The 24,931-nt window shown below is 46.0% G+C and overlaps 2 protein-coding genes and 1 long non-coding RNA gene across 8 annotated transcripts in view; 2 read left to right on the forward strand and 1 right to left on the reverse strand.

Moving 5' to 3' along the window:
- The first annotated feature begins 513 nt into the window (after positions 1-513).
- On the forward strand, positions 514-11,792 carry EIF2S2 (eukaryotic translation initiation factor 2 subunit beta). Its single transcript, XM_086760722.1, has 9 exons — positions 514-678; positions 5,345-5,525; positions 6,330-6,433; positions 7,421-7,556; positions 7,874-7,974; positions 8,413-8,561; positions 9,445-9,501; positions 10,531-10,616; positions 11,321-11,792. The coding sequence occupies exons 1-9, from the start codon at positions 664-666 to the stop codon at positions 11,494-11,496; spliced, it is 1,005 nt and encodes a 334-aa protein (XP_086616848.1). The 5' UTR covers positions 514-663; the 3' UTR covers positions 11,497-11,792.
- A 3,768-nt stretch (positions 11,793-15,560) lies between these two features.
- Positions 15,561-23,622, forward strand: LOC147598686 (uncharacterized). 5 transcript variants are annotated; one of them, XR_015260318.1, is made up of 5 exons: positions 15,561-16,816; positions 17,284-21,375; positions 21,901-22,058; positions 22,173-23,026; positions 23,114-23,622. It is a non-coding gene; the product is annotated as an uncharacterized LOC147598686 (long non-coding RNA). The 5 variants fall into 5 exon arrangements; XR_015260320.1 differs by having other exon boundaries at positions 17,284-20,477; positions 21,235-22,058; XR_015260317.1 differs by having other exon boundaries at positions 15,561-16,451; positions 16,584-16,816; positions 17,284-22,058.
- RALY (RALY heterogeneous nuclear ribonucleoprotein) overlaps positions 23,057-24,931 on the reverse strand; it is a 117,643-nt gene continuing 115,768 nt past the window's right edge. For both annotated transcript variants that reach the window (XM_086760536.1, XM_086760535.1), the window contains one exon: positions 23,057-24,865. The gene's annotated coding sequence lies outside the window, so the exon portion shown is untranslated. The remainder of the gene's footprint in view (positions 24,866-24,931) is intronic.

The raw sequence follows: 24,931 nt of genomic DNA on the forward strand, positions 1-24,931 counted from the left end.
CCCCTGTGTCAGACCTGTCACTTTCTGACACCTGTTCCTCCTATTCCCTTCATGCCTTTGTGTGCAATAAAACTAGGAAAGAAACGCTGCTCTTCCTGGGCTCAAAAAACCCCGGGAAGAGGCGCCCCGCGAACACCAAGGCCCCAGCCCTGAGTTCGTGGGGCTCCAGCCGTCGTTCCCCCCTCACACCACCGGCAACGGTCGCGGCGGTGGCGGCCCAGCGGCTTCACAGGCCCTTCCGGAGAGGAAGGAGCCCGGACGGAGGTGTCCGCTGGAGCCGCCTGGGCCAGCTCGGGGATGCCGAGGGGAAGACAGCCGCGCCCGTCAGACGCCAACCCGGCCGACGGCCCCGCTGCCCCGGCGGCGGGAGAACCCGCTGCGGCCATTCCCCTCCCGCTCCCGCCGCCGCCTCACGGCTCCCGCGCCCCGCCCCGCCGCGCAGGCGCAGCTCGGAAACGACAACTCCCGCGAGGCGCCGCGGCGGGGGGCGCATGCGCGGGGCCGCCGCGCAGGCGCAGGGGAGCCCGGCGCGACGCTGCGGGGGAGGGGAGCGCTGATGCAAGAGGCGAGCGCGGCGATCGTGGGCAACCGCTGACCGCGTCCCGCAGCGCCCGTCTCCCCGCCCGTCTCCCGCGCCGCTCCGCTCCGCGCCCGGCCGCAGCCATGTCGGGCGACGAGGTGAGAGCCGGCGGCCGCCGCCTTCGGGGGAGCCGAGCCTTAGGCCTGCGCCGCGGCCGGGGCCGCCGCCATGTGGGAGAACGGGCCTGAGGCCTGCGCCGGGCGGCGAGCGCGGCCTCCGCCCTGGGGCAGCGCCGGCGCCTCGGTGCTCGGACGGGCGGCGGTGCGTGGGTCCCGCGGCCCCGCTCGCCCTCCCACTCGCCGCTGTCCCCGAGCAGCGGGCCCACGGCCGATCTCATTACGGTGGGCGGAGGCCGGGCCGCGTCGGGGGCTGGCGCCTTCCCCCGGAGCCTTCCCGGCCGCTGCGCGCTGCGGGGTCCCGCCTGGCCCGCGGCTGCGGTCTGGCTCCGCGTATCGCGGGGAGGCCTGAAACTTGCCTGGAGCTCCCCGCATTCTGCCCGCGCCCGGCTCTGGCGGAGGGAGGGCCGGGGAGGAAGGCAGGTCTCCCCACCATCCATTCTCCATCATGTTTTGTGCTCTTCTAGCGGTGTGTAGCCTTTAGTCAGTTCGCTTGCCACTCTCTGTCTGGAGCTTTAATATCTTGTCTTTTAGCCCCAAGAACTAAATAGCTACATCTTAACAAATTATAACGTCAGGTTTTTCGGATCCCGTGGTGTTTGTTTAGGCACAGTTTCAGGGAAGTAGATACACTTGTCTCTGAGGACTTTTTCAAGCGTTGTAGATGCCATGTGTTGGCACCTTTGCTAACCTCATTTCAGTTGCTCTCACGGGAGAAGGAAAACCACACGTATGAGATTGCAGGAACCCTGATGGGTGACTCTCTGGCCTGTGGGAAACTGCGCTGGCTGAATCCATGAGATGGCTGCTTTTGCTCTTGTGTCTTGTTGCTGGTGTTGTTTAAAATACCTGTGTGGCTTGTTTCCTTCTGAGGAACGTGATCGCTCTGGCCTTGGAGATGGGCAAGTCATAGTTTGTCCTTTGTAATAAAGGAGAACTGGTGTAATTGCAAATTATTTTAATAGTAGCTGAGACAGACTTATTCAACTACTTTGACATCTGGAATGAATGTGCTGCATTTTTATGCCTAATTGTGCCCTTGTCGTTGCAATTCTCATGTCTAGGTTGTACTCTGCTCCCAGAAATTAGGGCTCAGGAATCCTTGCATCAGATGCTTTCTGTCTCAGGTGATCATAGGAGCAGTTCATCTGGAGTTTTCCAGTTTGGACTTAGTTTAATGTCAGTAATTTTTTTTTTTCCCTGCATAATGCATTTCTTCTGACATTGATGTGATATCAGGAATGTCTGGTATAGTAAAGTTACATCTCTTGATTGCTTTTATGCGGTAAAATCAGTAGCAGACACTGTAGCTGGAACTGTCACTGTTAGATCCAGCTGGTGTATGTGTGGGAGTGAGTGAGTGCACGTGCCTTCCAGAACTTCTGTGTATCTGGCTGTTAGGAGCCACATAGTTGTTGTCGTTAAGTTGATGACACTTTTTAAAGCCAATGATCCTATAAAGTTGAGGAGGGTGAAGACCTATGAAGAGAAATTTGCACCTTAAACTGGTATAGATGTTACAAAACTTTGTTTTATTGCATTGGACTGCAGCTTAACATTTTCAGAGCTGTATACAAAATGAAATTTCCTGGTAGAAACATCTGCTGTCCCAGTGCTGCTCAGAAGCGTGGCACACCAGAGGCAACACGGGTCCTGTTTGAAGGGAAGCAGTCTGTTAACATCTGTTTGGTTTATTAAAAATCCTACTATATTTATAATCCTACTTGATAGCTGAATGTTCTTCTGGCCCTGTAATTTTATGAAACTCCAGGAAGTACTAGAGAATGCTCTGTTTTGAGCAGGCGGAGCGTTTAGATGCAGATTGGTCTTAGTAATTTTGCACTCCATCGTAGACCTCAGCTCAGTGTAGCGTAAGGATACTTGAACTGAGTTTATCTGTTTTGTAGACATGCCTGTGTTTATTCAGGCTAATTAAATGGAGTTTATTAGTGACCTCTGTTAGATTCCTCAGCATTTGCCACTGTCACAGCAGTTTAGAGTAATGTTGGCTTCTGCCTTGAGAGTTACATTTGAACTATGAAGCTTTGGTTTCTTCCCCGCCCCCCCCCCCCCCCTCCTTCTTTGACTTGCTGATTTTCTGTAAGTTGGGATTTTGGCTATGTAGGCATTTGAAATAAGGAGCTCAATGTGAGAACGAGCGGTGTGGTCTACAGAAGAGAGAACTCCATATGGGAATTTGGCTCTGGGAGCAGAAACAGGATGGAAATTTATAACTATTTCTACACGGGAAAAGCGTAGGGTTTGGTGTGCTTGGGCCGGGGCCTCCAGTCCATTCCATAGAGGGCCTGCAACTTTGTAGAGTTTTTCAGTGTTTAAATGATATTGTAATGCTTTGACTAATCAAACCTACAGCACAGAGAAAAGAAATGAAGAAACTTCTGAACTGTCTAGCTCAGAAAGGCAAAACAGCCTGGTTATCAGACTGGGGTTAGTTCCCATCGTGGTTTGTTAAAGCATGTGTGACCTAAGGCTCTTGCTTATTTTTCATTGAAGCTAAATATGAACTAAATATTTCAACTCCTTCTTGGGTTGTGGAACTCTTCTGAGTTCCCTGATAGCAGTCAGCGTGTTATGACTAGGTCTTAGGTTTGCAGAAGCTTGGCTGGACCTGACTGGGTGGAGTGGACGTTCAGAGCAGTGCTCTGCTCAAGGCCAGCCGCGTAGCTTTAATGCTGAAAAAAACAATCATCTACGTCCAGGAGCTGTGCCTGTATGTTAACTTCGGTTTAGTGTGGTGCTACCAAAACCACGTTCTGTCTCTTGTGGACACAAGATACGCTTAGTGGTGGTTCAGGATGAAAGATGTCTTTTTTTTTCCTCTTCGCAAAGAGAAGAATGATTTGGGGAGGGTGGGCTGGTTCCTTTTTAGAAATTATTACACCCGATCTGAGCGTGATCTCTGTCTGCTTAATCATGTGGTAAGATACAAAACTCTTCAGAGTCTTGCAAACCTTTTTCATTGACATGAGTAATGATCTTGAAAATGGTGTTCGTGTGCTTGTTCCCGAAGCTGTGAACTCTTGCTGTTGCAGGCAGCTTTCCTTCTGTTTCAGCAGACTGGGGAGGTTCCGAGAGGAAGCCAGCAGACAGCGTAACCGGTTTTGCGCATTCTTTGATTACTGTGCGCTACAAGAGCATGATTCATACATGTGTCTGACTAAGCATTAGAGGGAAGCCCTCTGGCAGAACTTTTCTGAAAAGCATTCTAGCCCAGCATGTACAGCTGAAGAACGTACGAGTTCAGCAGCTTGAAAGCCTCAAGCTTTGGTGTCCCATATACGTGGACACTGCTGTGACGCTGTGCTTCAAACACCCATACGTGAAGTTTATTGCCTTTAATAGAGCCTTTATGAAACAATTAAATTCCAGAAAATGGGAAGAATATCACAAGAATAGCATGTGTAGGACGGTGAGAAGTGTGAGGAAAAGATTGCTTCATGGGGGGAGGGAAACCACCAACCTTGCAGGGTGTAGCAAAACAAGAAGTTGGAGAACCGCTCCTTTGATGAGGTAGTGGTATTCTCATGAGTGAGGGTATTCATGATTCAGAATTTTAACTCTGTGAGAACGTTCTTCAATTACTAGGTAAGAAAAACTGGAGAAAGAGTCTCATTAAGTGTCTAAAACTGTTTGATGTATTAAATATATACTGTGACGTGAAAATGTGTCCAGCTGTAGGTAACAAATGTATGCAACAAAACTGTCAAACTTGCGTCTTAAGCGAAGAAGGTAAGAAGCATTCCCATGTTGGAAAACTGAAGAGTTTGTGCATTAAATACCTTAGGTCTGCAGGTTATGAACAGGTTAAAAGTGAGTCTTGTGTGGTTAGTGCCTTCTTTGCAGTCAGACTACGTGAATTAAGCCTCTTCTCTGGCTAAAGAACTCATTAACGTTTTTAGTCACTTGATCTCTGAAGTTTGGTTTCCCACCTGTGGGGGAAAAGGAGGAGACTTTTGCTGCTTCACAGTATTGAGAGCTGATACAGTGGGCTGATCACCAGCTGATCACCAGCCCCTTTCTCCAGAGCATTCTTATTAAGAGAGTTGTTGGTAAATCTTGCCTTTTCATAGATCTGATAGCTAATGTGTCTCACAAACAGGAGTACAAAGCGTAACTGACATGTTATCAGGCTCTCTGGTATAGGTGCACTTAAATTTTTTGCTGATGCTGAGTGGTTCCGTGATTGCCTCATATAGTCTTAATTCAAAATTTGAGTCCATAATTAAAATAAAATGGAGAAGTAGCTGGTAGCTAGTCTGTCAAAGATTCATAGCTTTGGTGTATTTTCAGCTGAACTAACACATAGATAGCAGGAAACCTGGACTATCGTAGGAAAAGTAGCAGAAGCTCTAAACTGTCAAGCAGTTTTCTGTTGTCCCAAGGCATAACTGACCAGTTACGTGACCAGTTACAAGACCTGTGCTGTTTATAAAAAAGCCTAATTAATCACAGTTTTGAGTCAGCTAACTTGTGTTACATTGTTACAGATCCAGAAGAATCCCCAGTTAGGATTGAAGCCAAGAAACTGTTTGGGTAACTGTAGGAAAGTTGAGAGAAACTTAAAGCTGTTACAAATGTTAAATGGTAGGTGATTATTACACTGCTAAGGAACTCTTGACTTTTACAGATGATTTTCGATCCCACTATGAGCAAGAAGAAGAAGAAAAAGAAGAAGCCCTTTATGTTGGATGAGGAAGGAGGGGATACACAAGCAGAAGAGACTCAGCAATCGGAAACAAAAGAAGTTGAACCAGAGCCAACAGAAGACAAAGATGTTGAAGCAGACGAAGAAGAAACCAGGAAGAAAGGTAAAGTGAATCCATGTAGATAAACTCTCAAAGGTAGTATTCTTGTGTTTTGAGACTGCAAGCTGTGTTTCAAGAATTTGGCATCACCATATATAATGCTTGGGCCCTAGTTTTAGAGGCTTGTGAGTAATACTCTGCTGCCTTTTTGGAGGACATCCCTAAAATAGTTAGCATGACGTTTTAAATCTTCCATGTGCAGTTGTTGCAGTAATTCCAAAATTACAGCTGTTTTTCATGTGAACAATTAAGCAATAGTGTGAATAACAGAAATTTGGTTAGAAGCGTTTCTAGGTTTTGGACAACTGTGAATGTGATAACTACAGTGCTCTTTGGAATTGTTCAGGAAATAAGCTTGCGATTCTGTATATAACCTTGCTTTTTAAATTGAGGCCAATGTCAAGGTGACCTGATTCAGGGAATGCTGTTAACTTAAATCCAGTTTGCTGATAAAATTGGCTCCTGCAGTAGACCAAAGAAACTACGTCTTCCTCCTACAGCTTTCATTTTTTTCAAGCATCTCTACTGTAAAGACAAAAGTGGCTAATTTCTCTTGTACAGCAGAAAAAAGACAATTAAGCACTTAAAAAAAAAAAAGAAAAGAAAATGCAGAAACTGTAAAATAGTACTGAGCTATTTGGGTCTGGAGGGGAATGACCTCTTTAAACTTGAAGGATATCTGTAGGAGCTACAGATCATTGCTTATGTCTTACTGTAGTGTTTTGAAAATTTGAATTTAAATTAGAAAACTTAATGTCTGAACTGTTTCTACAGTTACACTTCTTTTGGCAATCCTTTGTTTCTTAGATGCAACAGATGACCTGGATGACTTAAACTTCTTCAATCAAAAGAAAAAGAAGAAAAAAACAAAAAAGATCTTTGATATAGATGAAGCAGAAGAAGGTGTAAAGGTTTGTTTACACAACTATCTTGTCTATGGCTGAAAACTTGCTTACTTTCATTTCCTCGAGATGGGCAGTGCAGGAGTTGTTTCAAGTCTGTCGTTGTGTCTTAGTGCAGTTGATAATGAAACTTGCATTTGACTGTGTCTTTCGTATGTAGTGGGTTCTGCTGAATGTGTTGCTTCTGCAGGGCTTTTCACCCAGAAGTGGAAAAAATCTAACTCATCTGCACAATGAGCAAGTAATTCTGCAATCTTAACTAGCATCAAGGTTAATTTGTCTTTGGGATGAGAGAAGTGAATGGCTGTTAGAAGCCACACACAGAATAGTCCTTTAGAGGCCAGCCCTTCAAATAAAGGGTATATATCTGCTGAGAAATTTGTTTTTAATCTGGTGTTTTCTTTAGAAATGATTGGCTGCTCTTCTGTGTTCCAGAAGGTGTATGAGATATTTTTAGTCTTCTCAAGTTTTATTCTAAGTCATGTTTTTGTATCGCATGTCAGTGTAACTGGCAAGCCCAGAGAGCAAGAGGAGAGAGAAATGTTAGGTTATGTGTACATGTCTTCTTTAGATTCTGCCTTTTGGGAAAGAAAATATCGCTCTGACTTGCCCCAGACAGGCAAAATGCTTGCTCTGTGTTCCCTGCGTGTGCAGAATTGTGATAACAAGTGAGACTAGCCACAGGTAGCACAGCTTTGCCTTACCTTATTGTCTGGTATGTAGAGGGTTTTATTCCCTTATGCCCTAAAATGGCTGATGTCTTTAGGCAAGAATAAGATGACCTTGTTCTTGACCAGCCAAGCCCTACTTCATGGTAGCGGTGCAGTGCTCTCTTCAACATCCTTTTAGTTACATTCTTGTCTGTTACGTTTCAGGACTGTGGTGGATGTTACTGGTATTCGCCTAGTGTAGTGTACCACTAGTATTATTTCTAATGCCGTGCGATGGAGGTTTGTGTTTCATTCTGTAAACTGTAGCCTTACTATTTCTTTGCAGGACTTGAAAATTGAAGGAGATGTGCCTGAGGCAGTAGAACCTGAAGATGACCTTGATATCATGTTGGGCAATAAAAAGAAGAAAAAGAAGAATGTGAAGTTTCCAGATGAAGATGAGATAATGGAGAAGGATGAAGGTAAAAGTATAGCCTCGCTCTATGAGATGTTGAAAGTAAAATGTAGTCCATGTTGTAGCTGAACAAGTACTGTTTAAGTGCCTCTTTTGTTTCAAAATTTGTTTTGTTACTTTACCGCTATATTATTTATGAGAAAAATGTTCTGTAAAAGCACTGTACAAATCTGCCGTGAGTCCTTTGTAGGCAGACAAACAGAGAAGACTTGTGTCCGCATCTTAGTGGAGTCTTCTTTGATGTACCTTTTAGAAATGGTGTAGGCATGAGGTTAAAGAATGTTTATTTTCTTCTTAATGAATCCCAAACAACTTTCTTTACAGCTTTTGAGGATGAAGATAGCAAAAAAGATGATGGAATTTCTTTTAGCCTTCAGTCAGGACCTGCGTGGGCAGGCTCAGAAAGGGACTACACATATGATGAGGTAATGTTCAGAAGACTTTAACAAATATTTTCCATGTTGATACACATCAGTAGAGCAGGACCTTATGCTCATATGCCCCATTTCTAGCCTAAAGTTAAAGGACTTGTAGTGAGAAGCTCATGAAGAGGAAAATAACAAAGCACATCTTCTATCACAGTTAATTATGTATAGGGCAAGATTAGTGATAGCTAAAACACCTCTGCAAATAGGCTGAGGTTCTTGTGGATTGTGAAGTAAACCCTTGGGAATACAGCTTTTGTATTTTGCATTTATCAGAACATTTTTTAAGTGTGTGTTCAAAAGCACGTGGAGAAATGCCAATGGGCAAAGACAGTCTAATATTCATTGCGAATGCTGTTTCAAGTTTTTTTTTAGAAGTGATGTACTTCGTTTGAGAAATGCAAGATATTCATATTGTTGTGAATCCCTTTTTTGCAGTTGCTCAATAGAGTATTTAACATCATGCGGGAAAAAAACCCAGATATGGTAGCTGGAGAAAAACGAAAATTTGTCATGAAGCCTCCGCAGGTTGTAAGAGTCGGGACCAAGAAAACATCTTTTGTCAACTTTACAGATATCTGCAAATTGTAAGTTTCCCCTTTAGATTTCCCAGGAGCAGCAGATGAATGTGCTTTTGTGTGCCGTTGGCTGTTGTGTTTAATGCATATTTTCTGGCAAAAGACTACGGTGAGCCAGAAGTAAACTGAAAGCTATTTCAATCATACTGCTCGTTTCCTCTACGTTCTCTGTGAAAAGATTTTAATGAAGATGATTTATTGGGATAATTTCTTATTTTGTATTTAAATTATGAAAATGGTAGGCTTGCTACGTTGGCCTTGGGGACTGAAACTAAAGCTATTGCTCTTGTGAGTTCACTGGCTTCTGTAAAGTCTTTAGTCACCAATGATACTTATTTACAAGTGTTGGGGATGGGGAAAGTTCTTTCTAATTGGAGCTAACTACAAATACTCTTCTTCTCCTGGTAAATGGTATGAAGTTCAGTAATATTTTTTCCACTGTTTTCTGCAGTGCTTTCTATGTCTTAATTATTTATTGTGAAGGCAGTTCTATTCTTTGTGGGCACTTCTGCATCTTTGATTTGTTTAAGTGTGCCAGAAAACAGTCGTACTGAGGATCTGGGTAGTATACTAAAGTTAATTTTTAATGGTAGCCAGTAACATTTTTTTCCAGGGAATGGCAGGGGAGTGGGAGAATAACAATAGAAAAATTTCAACTAGAAAACTTATTTTCAATAGTCGCTGTGAGTTTGGTTTGGGGCGGGGTGGTGGGGTTTTTTGTGGACTGTTCAGCTTTCTTGTGTCCTCAGTCATTGTCTGCCTATGCTCTTTAGTGCACTATCCCCTTTTAAACTTGGTAACTTAAGATTTTTTTTTTTAGGCTGCCAGTCCTGCATAAATATCAAATTTCTTTGAAGGGGGAAGGTTAAACATATCCTTACTTTATTTTTAGATTACATCGTCAGCCAAAACATCTCCTGGCATTTTTGTTGGCAGAATTGGGTACAAGGTAAGGCTACTGGGCTGTCTCTGTGTTTGTGTGTAGGAAGCAACGGCAGCGTAGTTGACATTGTCTGATAAAAAACCAAAATTATTTGGTTTAGGTCTGTATCTATGTGCTTGAACATCAGGCTTTTCTTCCCTGCACGTAGATGCTGTGCTGGCTGATGGAAGAGATACCAACTTAGGGAAGAGGTACAGAGGCAAACTATGAGTCCCAGGGAACAGTCTGGATAAGGGTTTGAATTCCCTGTTTGAGAAATGTCTCAAAGATGCTGTGGTAGCAGAGCTGTTTGTCACAGTTGGTGAGGATGGCTCTGTGGCAGATGATGTAATGCTAGGGAAGAGAGAATGCCTGGCTGCCTAATGGCAAGGGTTGTGGGCCTGTGGCAAGTTACTCTCTCTAATGCTGCAGTTAAATCCACCTGACTTAGCATGAAAGCAGTGTTGATTTTATATGCCTCTTGCTGAAGATCTGGTGCTGTGGTAGTGTACTTTCTGGTTGTCTGTTCATTCTCTATGGTAGGCTACAGTGTTGTTACATGTTAACATAGAGAAGCAAGGTGTCTGATTGCACCGTGTCCATGACAAATGCCTGTTTGACTGGGGTTTGGAGTCTCATCAGCTCCAGATGACTTAAACAAAATCTTAGAAACCATAATGTGAAAAAATACTCAACTTGCTACATCAGAGGATCTTACTAGTCATTACACCTTACTAGGGAGTTGTCTTGGTCACTTCTGTGAGGAAAGCAGGTGTTAATTCTCAATTCTGTAACATTCTTCTGATTGAGTAGCTTAACTGTGAGGCTGATTTCTGCTGGAGTTTGCTTTTACTGCACTGAGGGTTATGCTTGAGCAAAACTTCCTGTAGTTTTTAAGTGTCTTCAGAATTTTGTATTTTTCTTTTTCCACAAAGTAATTCTGACTTAGTCTTATCATGACGAATGCATCATTATCTTGCTTCATATTCCTGATTTGTTTTCATGCTTAAGATCTTCTGCAGATCAAATACTTAATTATTTTTTCTTTTAAATTAGTGGCTCAATAGATGGTAACAACCAACTTGTAATCAAGGGAAGATTCCAGCAAAAACAGATAGAAAATGTCTTGAGAAGATATATCAGTAAGTATAATCACTTTTCCACAACGGATTTCTCTCAGACCTGTTTTGATGACCAGCGGCCTGCGTCTTGGCATGCTGTGGGGAGTCGGTGCTAAGAAGCTACAGCTTTGCAGCTTTGTAGTGGAGTAATGCAAGTACAGGTGGTTCTCCCATGGCTATAGTAAGCGGATAGGTCATACTCTGTCCTGGCACTAAAACGTACCAAGGAAAGCAGTAAGAGCGTTTGAGAATTGCTTGTTTTCATCTGACTTTTGTCTCTTGGCTTTGATGAGGGCTATGGAAAATAACAGTAATCGTTAATTTTCAAGTCTGTTGTACCCATTAATTAACAAATACAGTGTGCGTGTCACTGCTGGTCAGAGGTCTCGCAGATTATCTGTAACAAAAATACTGCTTTAGTGCTGTGTCAGTGCAAGAGTTGCTGACGCCTGGGAATGCCGTTTCAGTGAAGGAAGTTATGGAACACCAGTGGGAAGTCTTAACTGGTTGTTACTACTTTTAAAATGCCAGTGCATAATGTACCATATGATACCTAGACTTTATTAACCTGGGAACAGGGGAATTTTTAGGTTGTCTCAGCCTCTGTAAGCCACTTGTCAGTAGATGCTTTTGAACACAACTGTTAAACTAAAGGCTGAAGAAGTGGTGACTTGTCTGCTGATAGTGCATTATCTTTTAACTGCAACTTAATTCCTTTTCTGCAGAGGAGTATGTCACCTGTCATACGTGTCGATCACCAGACACAATCCTACAGAAGGACACCAGATTATATTTCTTGCAGTGTGAGACCTGCCACTCTCGCTGCTCCGTCGCCAGCATCAAAACTGGTTTCCAGGCTGTCACAGGCAAGAGAGCACAGCTCCGTGCCAAAGCTAACTAGTTTGCTAATCAACACTGGATTTTGCAAAGTGTTCTGGGGAGATATGACTGGACAGGTTTACAATCGGAATGGATTTACCATTGTATTAAAACAAGATTGTAAAAACTACAAGAAATTTGGCTTTTGATTGATTGGTCTGTGAAATCCTTGCAAGATGCAGATCCTCAAACTGTTCACATACATTTGCTCATTGAATATATTTTACCAACTGTAAGGAACGTGATGGGAAAGGAGGTGCTTTTTAATCCATTCAGACTTCTGTAAAACAAGATAAATTAAAGATACTATAACAGTGAGTGTCTTCGATTTGGATTATTCCTTCAGTTTCCTCTTTAAACAGCTCACGGGAATGGTTGGCGTGTTGTTCTGCAGATCATGTTGCTGAACGACGTCCAAGACCCAGAATAAAGTTTAAGATAAAGCTTATTTTGCTTTTACATAACAAGCTTATTTTTAGGCTATCATTAAACAGAGAAACCAGTCACAAAAAGTCACAGGGGTGATACACCAACGTGAGAACTGCTCATGCTTTTATAGCCACGTTCAAACAGGAATGCATTTTGCACGGAAAGTGACATCAGGACATGTTGATACTGCTTACTTAGGCAGAATGTAGCTCTGAGGTAGTTCAGACACCATATTGATGCTGAATCGTAACATAGAATTGGTAAACTGTACTGTAAGCTTTCATAGTGTCATAGTCCTAAATTTTGCAATTTCTAATAGAGAGATGTTTATATTAAGTCCTGCACTCTTCATCACTTTAAAAAGAATCTAACTAAATGCAGCAAAAAATAAAAAGTAGGTAACATCATTATGTGATAGCTGCAACACAGTCTTGTATAAATTTTGAATTTACAGAAGATACTGCCAATTAGTTTGAGTTACAAATTAACACATTCTGCTTCTTGATCATAATGTGCCCTTCTCTCCACTAGCAGTCAGTATCAGTAATCTCTAGAGGACGTGCGTAGTGCTGTCCTAATCATTTTTTCTAGTGCTCTAGAAATCTTGTTACAGCTGCCAAGTACAAAGATGCAAACGGGGAGCGAAGTCCCTTGAGCAGCACCATAAGGAGGGACTGTTTTCATTTAATCGCCAAAATGTCTCGGGGGCAGGATGAAGTGTAGTAGCTCAGGATCCTGGGCACCCATCCCACAGGTAAGTGGAGCGGCCTCCTCCCCAGAGAGAGAGCGGCGGTCATTCTGAGTGCAGTTCATCAAATACCAGAAACTGAAGGTTTCTGCCGGGTTTTAATCTTTGTATGTATGTTAATACAGAACACAGTCTCGCTGAGAAGTCACTTACTTGCTATTTGAAAACTTGACAGAATTGTAAGACAAAAATCAAAGTTTTATGGTTGGTTTCTTTAAAAGCATTTTGAATTTCAAGTGAGCTATAACCAATGTTGGATGTATCCTTAAGTGAATAAAGCCAGGATCAGTGCCTCTTGTAACATTACTGTTGTATTCTTTTTTTTTTCCTTGCAAATAGGCGTTCTCCTGTTGGAAGCAAAACTTTTTGGAGAACTGCCGGTTGCCTTTTTGTTTCTGTAACTTACTGTTGGGACACACTGAAATAACTGGAGAACAATGATACTTTCTGGTTTTAAGTGCTTGTGTTTTCCTGGGTCAAATAACTTTAACATACTTCAGGAAAACAGAGTATGGCCTTGAGTTAGTGCTGTATTTTAGTGCATTAAATACAAAGCTTGACTTCAGTATATTTGGATCAGAAAGTTAAATAATTGTTCATCTGTGAGCTCTCCTGCCTCACTGGGGAGCTTTATAGGTGTATTTTGGAGATTAATTTTGAGTGTGCATTGAATCCTGAAGGCATTGGTTTTGGTGACTAATATTTGAGTGAAATACCTTGAGCTGCAGACTCTTCATTTACCCGTGGAATAACTGCACTGATGCATGAAGTGTCTTCTGTTTCTAGGAGCAGATATTAGTTGATTTTTTTTTCTTTCAAAAACAAACCACCTTCCAGTGTACACTTGAAAAAGGTGTGTAGTGTACCACAAGTGTTGTATGAACATAAATGCCTCTTGCTGTTTGTAAGGCTGTGTAAGTTAGAAGTGTGGTCATGTTCAGAGGCAGAAAAGTAGAGTTCTGTACTTCAGTTGAATGTAAGCAGGCAGTTCAAGGATAGAGTTCTTCACAGAATAAGGCAGTAGCTTTGTTTGCCTTGAGTCTGCATGCAGGCATGGATTTGGAGGCAGACAGAACTGTGTTTCTCCATGCTTTTTTTTTTCTGTGACCTGAAAACTGGCTTATGGTGCTGATGGAGATGTGGGAGCCAGATTTTTTTTTTTTTTTTAGGTACTGAAAAACTGCCGAGCAGAATAGAACCCCTATTTGAATGGGTTGGGGAGGAGCCTGGGAGCTAACAAAGAGTACAGTGATGCAGCTGGGTTGCTCCTCTCTATGGCTGTTGCCATGCCCAGAGTTCTCCTATGCCTTATCTAAGTCATCTAAGCTGTTGCAGGTCTGTTCCTTCCCAGCAGTCAAGATGCAATACATCTTTCAGCCCAGAACATGTGGAAAAAAAAAATAAAAATCTGAGACTTGTCACTGGAGATCCTGGGAGAACTGTACTCAGTTGCTCTCAGTCAGTCTGAAGTTCATTATGTGCTTGTAAGAACAACCTCTTTATTACCAATTTTGCCAGGTAAATGCTTTTATCTCCATTCTGTAGTCACGGGGTTGAAACTCAAAGGGTTTGATGATGTTGCTCAGGTCACCAAAGTAACCAGGAAAATGAAAATTATCTAGTTCCCTGGTTCGGTGTAGGTGGAGTGGCATCTGCTGAAATAACTCTGTAATCTCCCTTATTTTCATAACAGTAAACTCTTCATGGAAGCTTCTGGCCAGAGCAAGGATTTAATCAAAGCAGTAGTATTTTTATAACCAGCAATGGCATAAAGAAGGAAAAGGATTTATAAATTTTCCATTGAGAGCGGGGGATTTCTGGTTAGTACTGTGTATGGGTCATCATGCATTGTGTCTTCCGGCCATGCACACCACACCCTAAAATCCCTGCTTTGTGTTAGTTGTGGGCCTGCGTGACAGGGAAACTTGGTCACCAAAGATTGTAAGCAAGGAGAAGAAAGAGCAGACTTTCAAAGCTGCTGCTGAAAACAGGACAAGGTTTGTCACGAATTGCATGGGATGTTCTGCTGTAGTCAGGCGAAAGTGTGTATGATATGATGGTGTCTGGTGGAGGAGGTACGGAAATAGAAACAGCGGGAAAGCTCCGAAAGCCAAGAGTTATGAAGTTGAGTGTGATGTTGACAGCTAAGATTCATTAGAATTTATCTGTTCGTCTTTCAAATAACATTTTTCCAGCTATCTCTTCTGCCTCCTTGCTCAGTCTTTTTCCTAGAGGTTTATTCCAGATTACCAGACTAGTGGAAGAGAATCCTAGCGAGTGAGAGGCCAAGGTTTGAGAAAGAATTGAAGGCAAATGTTTAACAGAAAATAGCAGCTGCACAAGAATTACCACTTCAGCTTCAGCCTGGATGGACAACAAACTGCAAAACCACAGCAGCTTCCAAAATAATTGCTTGCTTTTCTATTTTTAGATTGGTTTTGCCATAGTAAAGGTTAGTCCCGTATTGCCCAAGAATATAACTTTCTGTAGCTGTCCGTTTGACAAGTGGTTGCCCTTGCAGTATGTGGCTTCGCACCCTGGCTGCTCCAGTGCAAGCTCTTCCCTGAGCAACCCGTTCCTGGCCCCTGCCGGGGTGGGACGTCGGTCTGGAGGGGCTGTGCTGTAACCCTGGATGGGGAGTCTGGGTTTGCTTATCCTGCTCCTGAGCCGTCCTGTTACCTGTTGTGTTTTTCCAGCCACTTATCTCCCTCTTCCCTAGAAACACGAAGGACTCAAATGATGCGGAAAATGGGCAGTTCTGTGTCCCTGGAGGAAAACGGCTGGAAAAGCCCAGGTTAGAGATGGGGGTCAGGTCCTGATGAAAGCCTCTCTCGAGCTTCTCCAGCAGTGCAGAGGGGTTGTACAGCTGAAGTCTGCAGGTGTTTGAATCCCCACAGCGTTTGTGGGGATCGGCCAGGGTTAGGTTGGACCTGTATGGCTCTGCCTTGCATTCTGCTTTCCGGCTTTGTAGGGGATTTTGGCAGATAACGCATGTCACGGCTTGCTCTAGTCCCAGGGGTCTGTCAGCCTTGGGAAAACCCTTCTCGAATGGCTCTGATTTGGGCTAATAGCTAAAAGGATTTTGGATAAACAATAAAATTCTATGGCAGAGAACGGAGCACAGCTCTCTGTGTCCTTTCCCTCAGTGCACCTTCAAATGCAGAGAGCTGATGGAGAGGAACGGTTGCTCTGATCCTGGTCAGTTGCTTAAATGATCTTGTGACAGGAGGAGGAAAAAGGCTTTTGAAAGAAGCTTGGAAATTGGGAATTCCTAAAGAGAAACAGGTTCAAGGGCTCCTGCTGATCTTTAACACTTGCTGTCTCACCTGTAAAAGCCTTTGGCTTGAAGGGACCTCACCTGGCTCCACTCCCTCGGCTAAGAAATCCAGTTTTTTCAGCTCTTTGTAAGTCAATAATAATAAGAGGGGGAAGTGCCTCCAGAGGCAATTCAGGCAGTCTCTTAGTCTGTAGGCAGAGCCTAGGGCGACTGAGGTTTTACTGGAGGTGTTTCACCATATATGAATATAGAGATGCATACGTATTCACATAGGTATTATATATACACTAAACATTCTTCTGTATGCTGTATAGAAGAGCATTGCTGGCCCTGTGCTGTTAGCCCCCTCACAAGCGCAAGGGAGCAGCCATACTTCTTTATACAGAAGTAGAAATTCGGGCTGGCCCTGGAAATGTGTGGCTGCCTGATAGAGATGAGGAATTGGCTTTTCCTTGCAGGAGGAAAAAGACTTTCTCACTTCCCTTCTGCTTGTGACTGTAGTGCCAGGGTCATTCCTCGCTGGGTAAGCTTGCTGTTCCTCCTTCCTTTTTACCTGTTGCAAACAGCTACATATTTCTGAAATAAAACTGTCATAACTGCATCTTGCTTTGGCTGATTATCCCACGGGTTTTGTGTATTTCTGTCTTCCGCGTAGAAACATTGCGCTTGGCCCGGAGCAGGACTGTGTGACTTCCATGGCACAACGTGCTTGTGCCCTAACTGTCAGCAGTGCTGGCTGACACAGCTGGATCTTGGTGCTTCTGATGCTTCAATCCTCTTCTGAGAATATTGATTTTCATTGAAAAAGGAAAAGAAAAGGGAGTTTGATTGCCTTCGTTACAGGGAGAAAAGCTAGATGCGATTCATTTTGAAAACAAGGCACAGAAGGCAAGTAAAAATTAAATTTTCAATTTTTTTTTCTAGTTTTGTGAGCTGAAAAGTCTTTCTATGCTGCTCACAATCCTCAGAGCCTGCTGCAGGCCTTGTGCTATGTTTTGCTCTGCACTAAAATAGCCTTTTTTTCCACCATGAACATGAAAAAAAATAAGTTCTGGGAAATGTGAGCTCATCTGAAACAAAGCTTAAAACGTTTTTGTTTGCTGCATTGTCTCCACACTTTCTGCCATCCTCAGAAAATGGGTTGCTCTCCTACGTAGTCCCAGCCAGCAGGGAGGATTGCATTGCTTTCTTTTTTTCTTCTGAAGGAGCTGTGAAAGATCTCAGGTTCTCTTAATTGTTACTTATGTTTGAGGCTGTGGTTGCCATTGAGGCTTCCCTGTTAGAGAGCGGTTGCTTGGGGCCGGCCATGTGGTCTCAAATTTTTTTTTTACATGACAGTTTGTTCTTAATTCCAGACCTACTCCCCTCTCTCAAATTAATTTAAGCTGCGTGCTGAAGCACATTGTTTCCCTCTCCACTTTGTTCTGGATGAGGGAGGTGGCTGTTAAATCCTGCCCCGAACAAGAACATACTCGGGCTTGGAGAATGAGGAGCGTACTGGACTGGAGCCTTGTCTGCACCTCATGGAGATGCTGTGGGCAGAGGTCTCCTCTGAGCTGGCCAAAATCAGGAGACAGAATCCACTCTCTTTCAGCATTCATGGATATGAAGGGGATCTTCTGAGCGGTAAGGAGAGGGCCAAGGTGGAGCACAGGGTGCAGATCTGGAGTGGATGTCCCAGCTGTGCTGTCCTCCTCTCCCTGAACGGCTCAGCAGAAGGAAACTCCAAGCAAACACGGGGAGCGTTGGCACCGTTGTGGCTCTGAGCTCCTCCTGGCCAGGCTGACCTCCCCTCTGCAGCCCAAGCTGTCCCTGGGCTGGCATCGCGCAACTCCTGCCGCCGCCGCAGTCCTGCTGCTGCCATTTTATCAGAGCTGGAGCTGTGATCATCCAATGCAGCAGAGCACGGTTTTGCTGTGAAGGCTGAAAGGTTCTTGAAGATAGAAAGGAAATATGTAGGTAATGAAAAAATAAGGTTCAACTTAATGCGAAAGATGGGAATTGGGCATGTCTGCAAATGCCAGAGAGGAAAAAAACCTAAGAAAATCGATCACAAAGGTATCGGTTTGTGCGTGCAGAGGCATGGGTTCTGGGTTAATATTCCTGCAACCCTGAAATGCTGTTTGAGAGCTCTGTTGTTAAAAAGGTGATTGCATGTATCAGAGTTACCTTTCCAGTTTGGATTTAATGCGCAGTGCACCATGCTTTTTGCCTGTTACGCATTGAATGTTTTCCAGAAGAGTGTGATATTCACAGGGGGTCTTGGATATCCGCAGCCTTGTGGGTTGAAACAATGCTTAGAAAGAGGCGAGGAACCAGAGGAAGAGCAGAGGGGAGTGCTGTGAGGAGCAGAGCTGATGGGAACAAGACAGAGGTAGGAACTGACGCAGCCCACAGCGACAGCACATCCCTCTGCGTTCCCGTCGAGTGCTCTGCCAAGCCATGACTACAGCCCGTCCTCGCCTTGTGGCGTACAGAGGGTTTAGACCACGTGTGCTCTGTTCTACCCAGTGCTGTCCGTATGGTTTAATCGCCACATGTGAGTTAGGGTATAAGCAGGGGTTTCCATCTCGGAGTCGAGTTGCTCTTTGCACATCCCCTGTGCAGTCACGTTCTTACGGGTTCTTTTCTGGCTGAAGCTCAGCGGGCTCTTCGGGCTGCTCCGCGCTGTGTGTGTAGCAGTTTCCCAAGGCAGATGTTCTCCATACGCAGCCAGTGGTGATGGACAGCAAAGGTGGATATCAGGATGCAAACCCCATCCTGTTGGGACAGTTCCTGGCTGCAGCGTGGGAGGACACAGGACTCTCGCATGTGGCTGGAAAGGCAGGGAGCCTTGCTTCCCCTTTGCCAATGCAGTTATTTTTCATTTGGTAAGAAAAGAGCAGAGATCTGTCTTGGATTGGAAAATGATCCCACAACAAAAATTATAACCTGGGAAATGGTCTCTAGTGTGATACTGTAGAAAGACAGCACCATACCAGCTATTTTCAACATATATATTTATAATTAACGGAAAAAGCTGACTTTTACCATACAAAGAGCTGAAACGATGGCAATAAAACCGGAAAGTTTTGTTTGTTATAGTGACACGGTATGAGACACAGAAATAGTCTTAAACCCATGACCGACGCAGTGCACCTCCTGCGGATGAGTGCTATGGGTTCTGCCCTGGCCAGCCGGTTCTGCGCTGTTACCAGCCGGTTTCAGAACCTCCCTCCCAAATTTGGTGCAGGTTTCGTACATTCTGCCGCTGGGAACCACTTTGCCTGCTGGGGGAATAATTTAGATCCGTTAAGGCACGAGCTGAAAGCAATGAGGAGGAGTAACAAAAGCAGTGCTTGATTTTTGAAAGCTGGACGTGGAGTGAATTGGAGAAGCCAAATGCATCTTTTGTCCTTGCTCTTGCTATTACAGTTCTGAAGCTTTTGAATTCCAATGTTGGGTTTGTGGTGTCAGCATTGTCCATCTCAGCCGTGGTCTGAGCCACTTTCCCACCAGTGACCCAGTCCCCGTGAAGGCAGCGCCGCTCCGATCCCCATCCTCCTGCCTGCAGCGTTGTGCTGACCCAGCCTGAGCTCCGCAGCCTGGGGAACGCGCCTGGTGTTGCAAGGAAGGAAGAGAAATTTTTATGATGGCCTTCTTGGGAAAACTGTATTGCATGTGCAGGGATGTGGCAGGAATCGGTGAGGCTGGAGCAAGGGTCCCTAGGATGTCCCGTGTGTCAGAACCGTGAGAACTGGAAATTCCATGGGGTACTTGTCTGCTGGGTTACACTGAGGGCTGCGACCACAGGTGGTGGCCTGGAGAGTTGGGTGCCTGTGCTGCTACTTCTCTTAGTATCTACTTTTTTTTTCTTTTTTTTTCTTTTTTTTTTTTCTGTCCTTTTAGTTTAAACCCACTTTCTCACACTGCTGTTAACACATCTTTGTTTCTCCTTTTATCTCTCCAGTGGCCCTTGAAGTTTAGGCTTTTGAAAGCAAACGCCCATCCCAGGTGGCTGTGTTGGCCAGAAGTGCACAAAAATGGTTTCTGGTTCCTTGTTCATACACAAATGTACGGATGTGGGTAGGTGTGTATGGGAATGTGTGTATGTGTATGTGAATTCATTTAGAAGAGCTTCTAGGTACAAAGATAGCTCACTCTGGTATGGTCAAGATTATTCTGCTTTTGTCCTATTCCTTCTGCGGCTCTTCCTGCCCAGCCTGAACTCCCCTCACATCAAGCTCTTAATGCAGTTCCTGAAATACTATATTAGATGCTGATATGCAAACAATTCCTAATTTTTTGTGTTATGTCCCCATGCTCTTTCCCCCTGTGACGCAGCGTTACAAGCCAGCTCTGCTCGCACGTGGCCATCTTCACTTTTGCCCCTGGGAACGTGGTGCTGCCGCGCTCTGGGGCTGCTCATGTGGTTGTGTGGACCTGTGGTGGGGGCTGGACCTGTCTGTGAGGACCACAGCTCTCGTGTGCTGCCGGGCTTCTGCATCGCGATGGGGTAGGATGCTGCATTTGGGTCTCTGGACCCCACTGCCAGACTGGTCTTTAATGGGTAAGTTTAAATGGATATACGTGACGCCACCTTGTGCACCCAAAGCAATTTTATCAAAGGAGATATGCAGATGAAGTTCCTGAAGCCTCCCAGGTTTTGGTCATGGTCCTAATGCTGGAAATTTTCTCCTTGGCCTCAAGGAGCTGCTTACGCTGTGCCCAGGGTGTGATGGTGTGCGCTCCAGAGCGGCTGAAAGTGTTCCCACCCAGCCGCTTGCAGCCCACCCAGCAGCCACGGGGCTCCACCAGGAGCCCCTGGGGTTCTCAAACTCATCTCCAAATGTTTCCACAGCTTTCTTGAGAAGAGGAAAAATATGGAATTAAATCTCCTGCAGATCATGGGAAGACAATGCAGGAAGGATAAGAGAACTCTTAGAGGCAGCAACTGGCTTTTACAAATTCCCCAGAGAAGGGGTCCTGTTACAGCTGCAGTAACTGAAGTATTTCAAAGCGCTGCACAGACTTTAGCCGTGGTGCTCGTTACTGTTAATAGGATTTATTAAAGTCAGTGGGGGCTTTTGTTGCATCTTCTGACTCAAACTGAATGCGAGATTGCGGGGGTTTCGGCCCGGCTGTCTTTCCGTGTCGAGAACCGCATAGGAGGAGGATGTGGGACTGAAGGTTCCCCGCTCTATTGCTCTAACGACGGCTGAGGCCAGCATGTCACCAAAACTTCACGCACCTCTGCTGTTCCCATCCAGAGCAGTGCATTTAAGCTCAAAGTGTGGCAACCTCACACATTTCATGTTTCCTTTCAGAGGTGCAGGTAAGGCAGCAGGCACTGAGAGCTTCGGTTTTCTTTTCAGCAAAGACCGTGCTGCCGTCGCCACTGAAGGCAGATGCTATGGCAAGAAGCAGTGCGGCGAACGTGAGAAGCCAAATGAGGCCCAGGGCAGATGGTAAGGAGATCTTGCCTTTGTGGGTGGTGGGGAAAGGCTTTCACAAAGCATTTTTTTTGCAGTACACAAGATGGAAACTGCGCGTATGTTCAGTTGAGTTGCTCAGTTGATGTTGAGCGGCTTTCTTCAGAAAGTGCAGATGTTGGGTTTGCCCCGGGGAGATGCTGGGGAGAAAGGACTGGCCCAGCCCTCGCCTTCCCACGTCCCAGCAGGGCAGGGATGCTTTACAGGGAGCGACTGCGGGGACCCTGGATCATGGAAAAGGAGGTTGGGTGCATGAAGGGTGGGACCCCTTTATAGTCATTCCAGAGCTAACGAGATCTGACGGATCCCTTAGTGTCATGGCTATTTAAAATGCCTTGGGAAGGGCCATGCAATGAACATGAAAACCCAGAACATGTTTCATCGAGGCTCTATCTACAGCCATTCACAGTTAATTACCATACAGGGGCCTGCATGAGTGCTCCCAAAATCCCTCACTCTCCCCCCAAAATAATTAACAAAAGCAAACCCGTTGTTTGCTAGGAGACCTTGACCGTGCTCAATGGCCTAAAGCTGATGAGCTGCACTGTGCTGTGATTGCCCGGCCCCAGCCCGCTGAGACAGGGGCTCAGAGTGGGGATGAAGCGGGGAAGTGTTGCCCTCCTCTGAGGCACGGAGCCATGGTCACTCTCACAGCCCAGGTACACAGCTCAATGCACCAAAGATCGGGCTGACTTTAATCGTCTTGATAGCCAAATATTTTGACTTGCCTTTTTTCTTTTTGTTTCCCCCATGTATTTCCTACTTCTTCCTAGCCACAAAGAAGTCTGACCATGGCCATTAGTCTGACCATGCTGCTTTTCTCATCTTGAGGGGAACTGGTGACTGATGGCAGGACGGATGGATGTGCAAACACCTCCGGACTCACTGTGACCTTGAACAGAGGCAGCAGCCAGCTTTGCCCTCCAGTGCTGGATGGCGGCTCAGGCCGGGCTCAGCAGACAACTTTCACAGAATCACAGAATGGTTTGGGTGGGAAGGCACCTCTAAAGCCCACCCAGTCCAACCCCCCTGCCAGAAGCAGGGACATCTCCAACCAGATCAGGTTGCTCACAGCCCCGGCCAACCTGGCCTGGAATGTTTCCAGGGATGGGGCATCCACCCCCTCTCTGGGCAACCTGGGACAGTGCTCCACCACCCTCAGCGTAAAAAATTTCTCCCTTATGTCCAGTCTGAATCTACCCTCTTTTATTTTAAAACCATTACCATTGCATTTTAAAACTTTCTAGCACTGGGAACTTAAAAAAAGCATTGAAAGCGTGGTAGGAGGAAAGGTTTGGGGAGATGGCCAGAGGATGTTGTGCTTAAGGAGCGTTTATTAGCACCAGTGCCTTGTGCAAACGAACAGCAGCTTCGTTTTTCTGGTCTGTTATGAGCTGGACCAGTGCAAAGTTCAGGGATTAAAGGCCTGGATTTGTACCCCGCTCTCCTGTGCCAAATGCATTTCCAGGCCTCCAGAGGAAAAGACCAAGAGCCCCTGTGAACCCAGATGCTTTGCTCAGCCCAGCGGGATATACCTCGTGCGAGGGAACGGAAATTCTGTGGGCACAGCTGAAGCTGAGAAAGGGAAAAAAAACTGCCTTGTCTGAAGCAGAGGAAAAAATAGTGTGTGTATATGACAGAAGAGAGTAAAAGCGTGTTAGATTTCTTTCTTTTATTATACAGGATTTTATGTACAAGGTCACCTCTCTCCCAGACATCAGCATCGCAGTCAGTTCATAGCAAAACCTGCAGCTCATCTCCCAAAGCCTAGGAACCAGCTCTACAACGGCTCAGTGCAACACAGCGAATAAATTGTACAGTCTCTGGGAAAAGGTGGGGAGAGCACGGTTACCCCTTTAATCCCTCAGGAATTATTTGAAACTAAGAAATGCAAAGAAAAGATTGTGCTTCACGAGCCATGCTTGCTCCAGGACGGCCCTCGGTGGAGGGAAGCACGGCCCCCAGGAGCGGTTTTCCCCTTCACCCTCCAAGGAGAGATGCCATGGATGAGATCTGGCTCTGAGCGCTGGGGCAGAAAGCGGGGTCCCCTTCAGATCACTCCCTGCGACCTGGGACCCACACGTTTCGTGGGAGGGTTTGACCAAGGAGAAGCTGCAGATGCCGTTCCAAATTCAAAGCACTGAGATGCATGTGTGTTTTGGAGGGGAGCAGGGGAGACGGGCAGGACGCGTCTGATCTGAATAAAGTGCTGTGTGAGTCGGTCCCACCTGTCCCTGAACTCAGAAAAACCGGGTGAGCCCCCGAAGGAGGCACGGATGAGAAGAGAAAGGCTGAGAGCTCCCTTGGGCGCTGTGGTGTGAGGGAGCTCCCGCGACGAGCCCTGTGCGGGCCACTGCAGCCTTTGCTCGCAGGAGGTGGCGTGGGTGAAGAGCGGCTCAGGTCAGGGCAGGCGGGGAGGTGCTGGCACGCCCGCATGCATGGTGCTCGGGGTGCTAACCGGTACCGGTCCCGCCACGCTCAGGTGCGCTGTCACTGTGCGCAGACCCCTCAGCCTGGAGATGGAGCACGGCCGTCGCAGTCAGGCGCGGGAGCTGGCATGCCGCTCTCTGGCTGCACCCGATCGGTGCAATGACGTGGTGAGGCTGGGGCAAGAGGAGACACGAGCACCCTGGGGAAGGAAGGGGTGCTGGGCTGGAGAAGTGGGTGGGTTACAGCCCTTTCAGGGAGCTGCTGTTCCAAGAAAAGGGTCTCATCCCCACAGGCTTGCATCCCCTTGCTCAACAGAGACTTGCTCAGCCTTTACCCAGTGCTTTCCCAGTGGACAATGAGGAGCCCAAACCCTTGAAGATGATGTTTGCTTTGTTTCTCCTGCTTGGGATCGCTTGCTTTTCTGCAGGCAGCTTCCCTTCCCCGTCCCCTCTCTTCAAGCAGTTGCACACGCACCAGCCCCGGCTCCTTTCCACCTGGAAGTGATCGTGTACCCGCGGCAGCTCATGGGGAAAAAGAGCCGTGACAGGAGGGGACCATTCTGGGAGGAGAGCTCACCACACACCCTCTTCCTCAACATGACCTTCAGCATGAGAACACAAATTGTCCCAACTGAGCCAGTACTTCCCCCCAGTTAGCAAATGCTCCGGCTGTCACCTAACACAGGATAAAAGAAGTCCTTTTTTGGGTTAGGCTCGGCTCTCCCTGCTCTCCTACAGAAAAGTCTGTAACGTCTCTGACTGGTTTGGTGGTGCAGCCGGTCAGTGATGGCTGTGGATTGCGCAGGGTCTGGTTCCTCCCCATCCGCTGCCCGGGGCCACGGGGGTTCACTGGGATGATGAGTTGGCTTTGTCTTTGCTTTGCAGATGGATGGACGATGTTGGGCCGTGTTTCTCCTTTTGAATGCCAGGTAGAGATGACAGCAGCACTTCGACTTGGCTTGTTGTGCTCAAGGGGCCAGGACAGGGTTCAGCCGTGTGCCTTCCTCACGCTGTTGCTCACTGCTGCTCTGAACGGGCTGACAGGAGAGAAGAGGGGAGGGAAGGGACATCATTTGCCTTGAACCTCAAAGATTTGTGATTTA

This window comes from Chlamydotis macqueenii, chromosome 16 (genome assembly GCF_036417535.1).
Source record: "Chlamydotis macqueenii isolate bChlMac1 chromosome 16, bChlMac1.mat, whole genome shotgun sequence".
Taxonomy (NCBI): Eukaryota; Metazoa; Chordata; class Aves; order Otidiformes; family Otididae; genus Chlamydotis; species Chlamydotis macqueenii.

Coding starts and splice junctions, on each gene's coding strand:
- EIF2S2 (XM_086760722.1), top strand. Junction 5,526..6,329: donor AGAAGAAACCAGGAAGAAAG/GTAAAGTGAATC, acceptor TTTGTTTCTTAG/ATGCAACAGATGACCTGGAT. Junction 9,502..10,530: donor TTGGCAGAATTGGGTACAAG/GTAAGGCTACTG, acceptor CTTTTAAATTAG/TGGCTCAATAGATGGTAACA.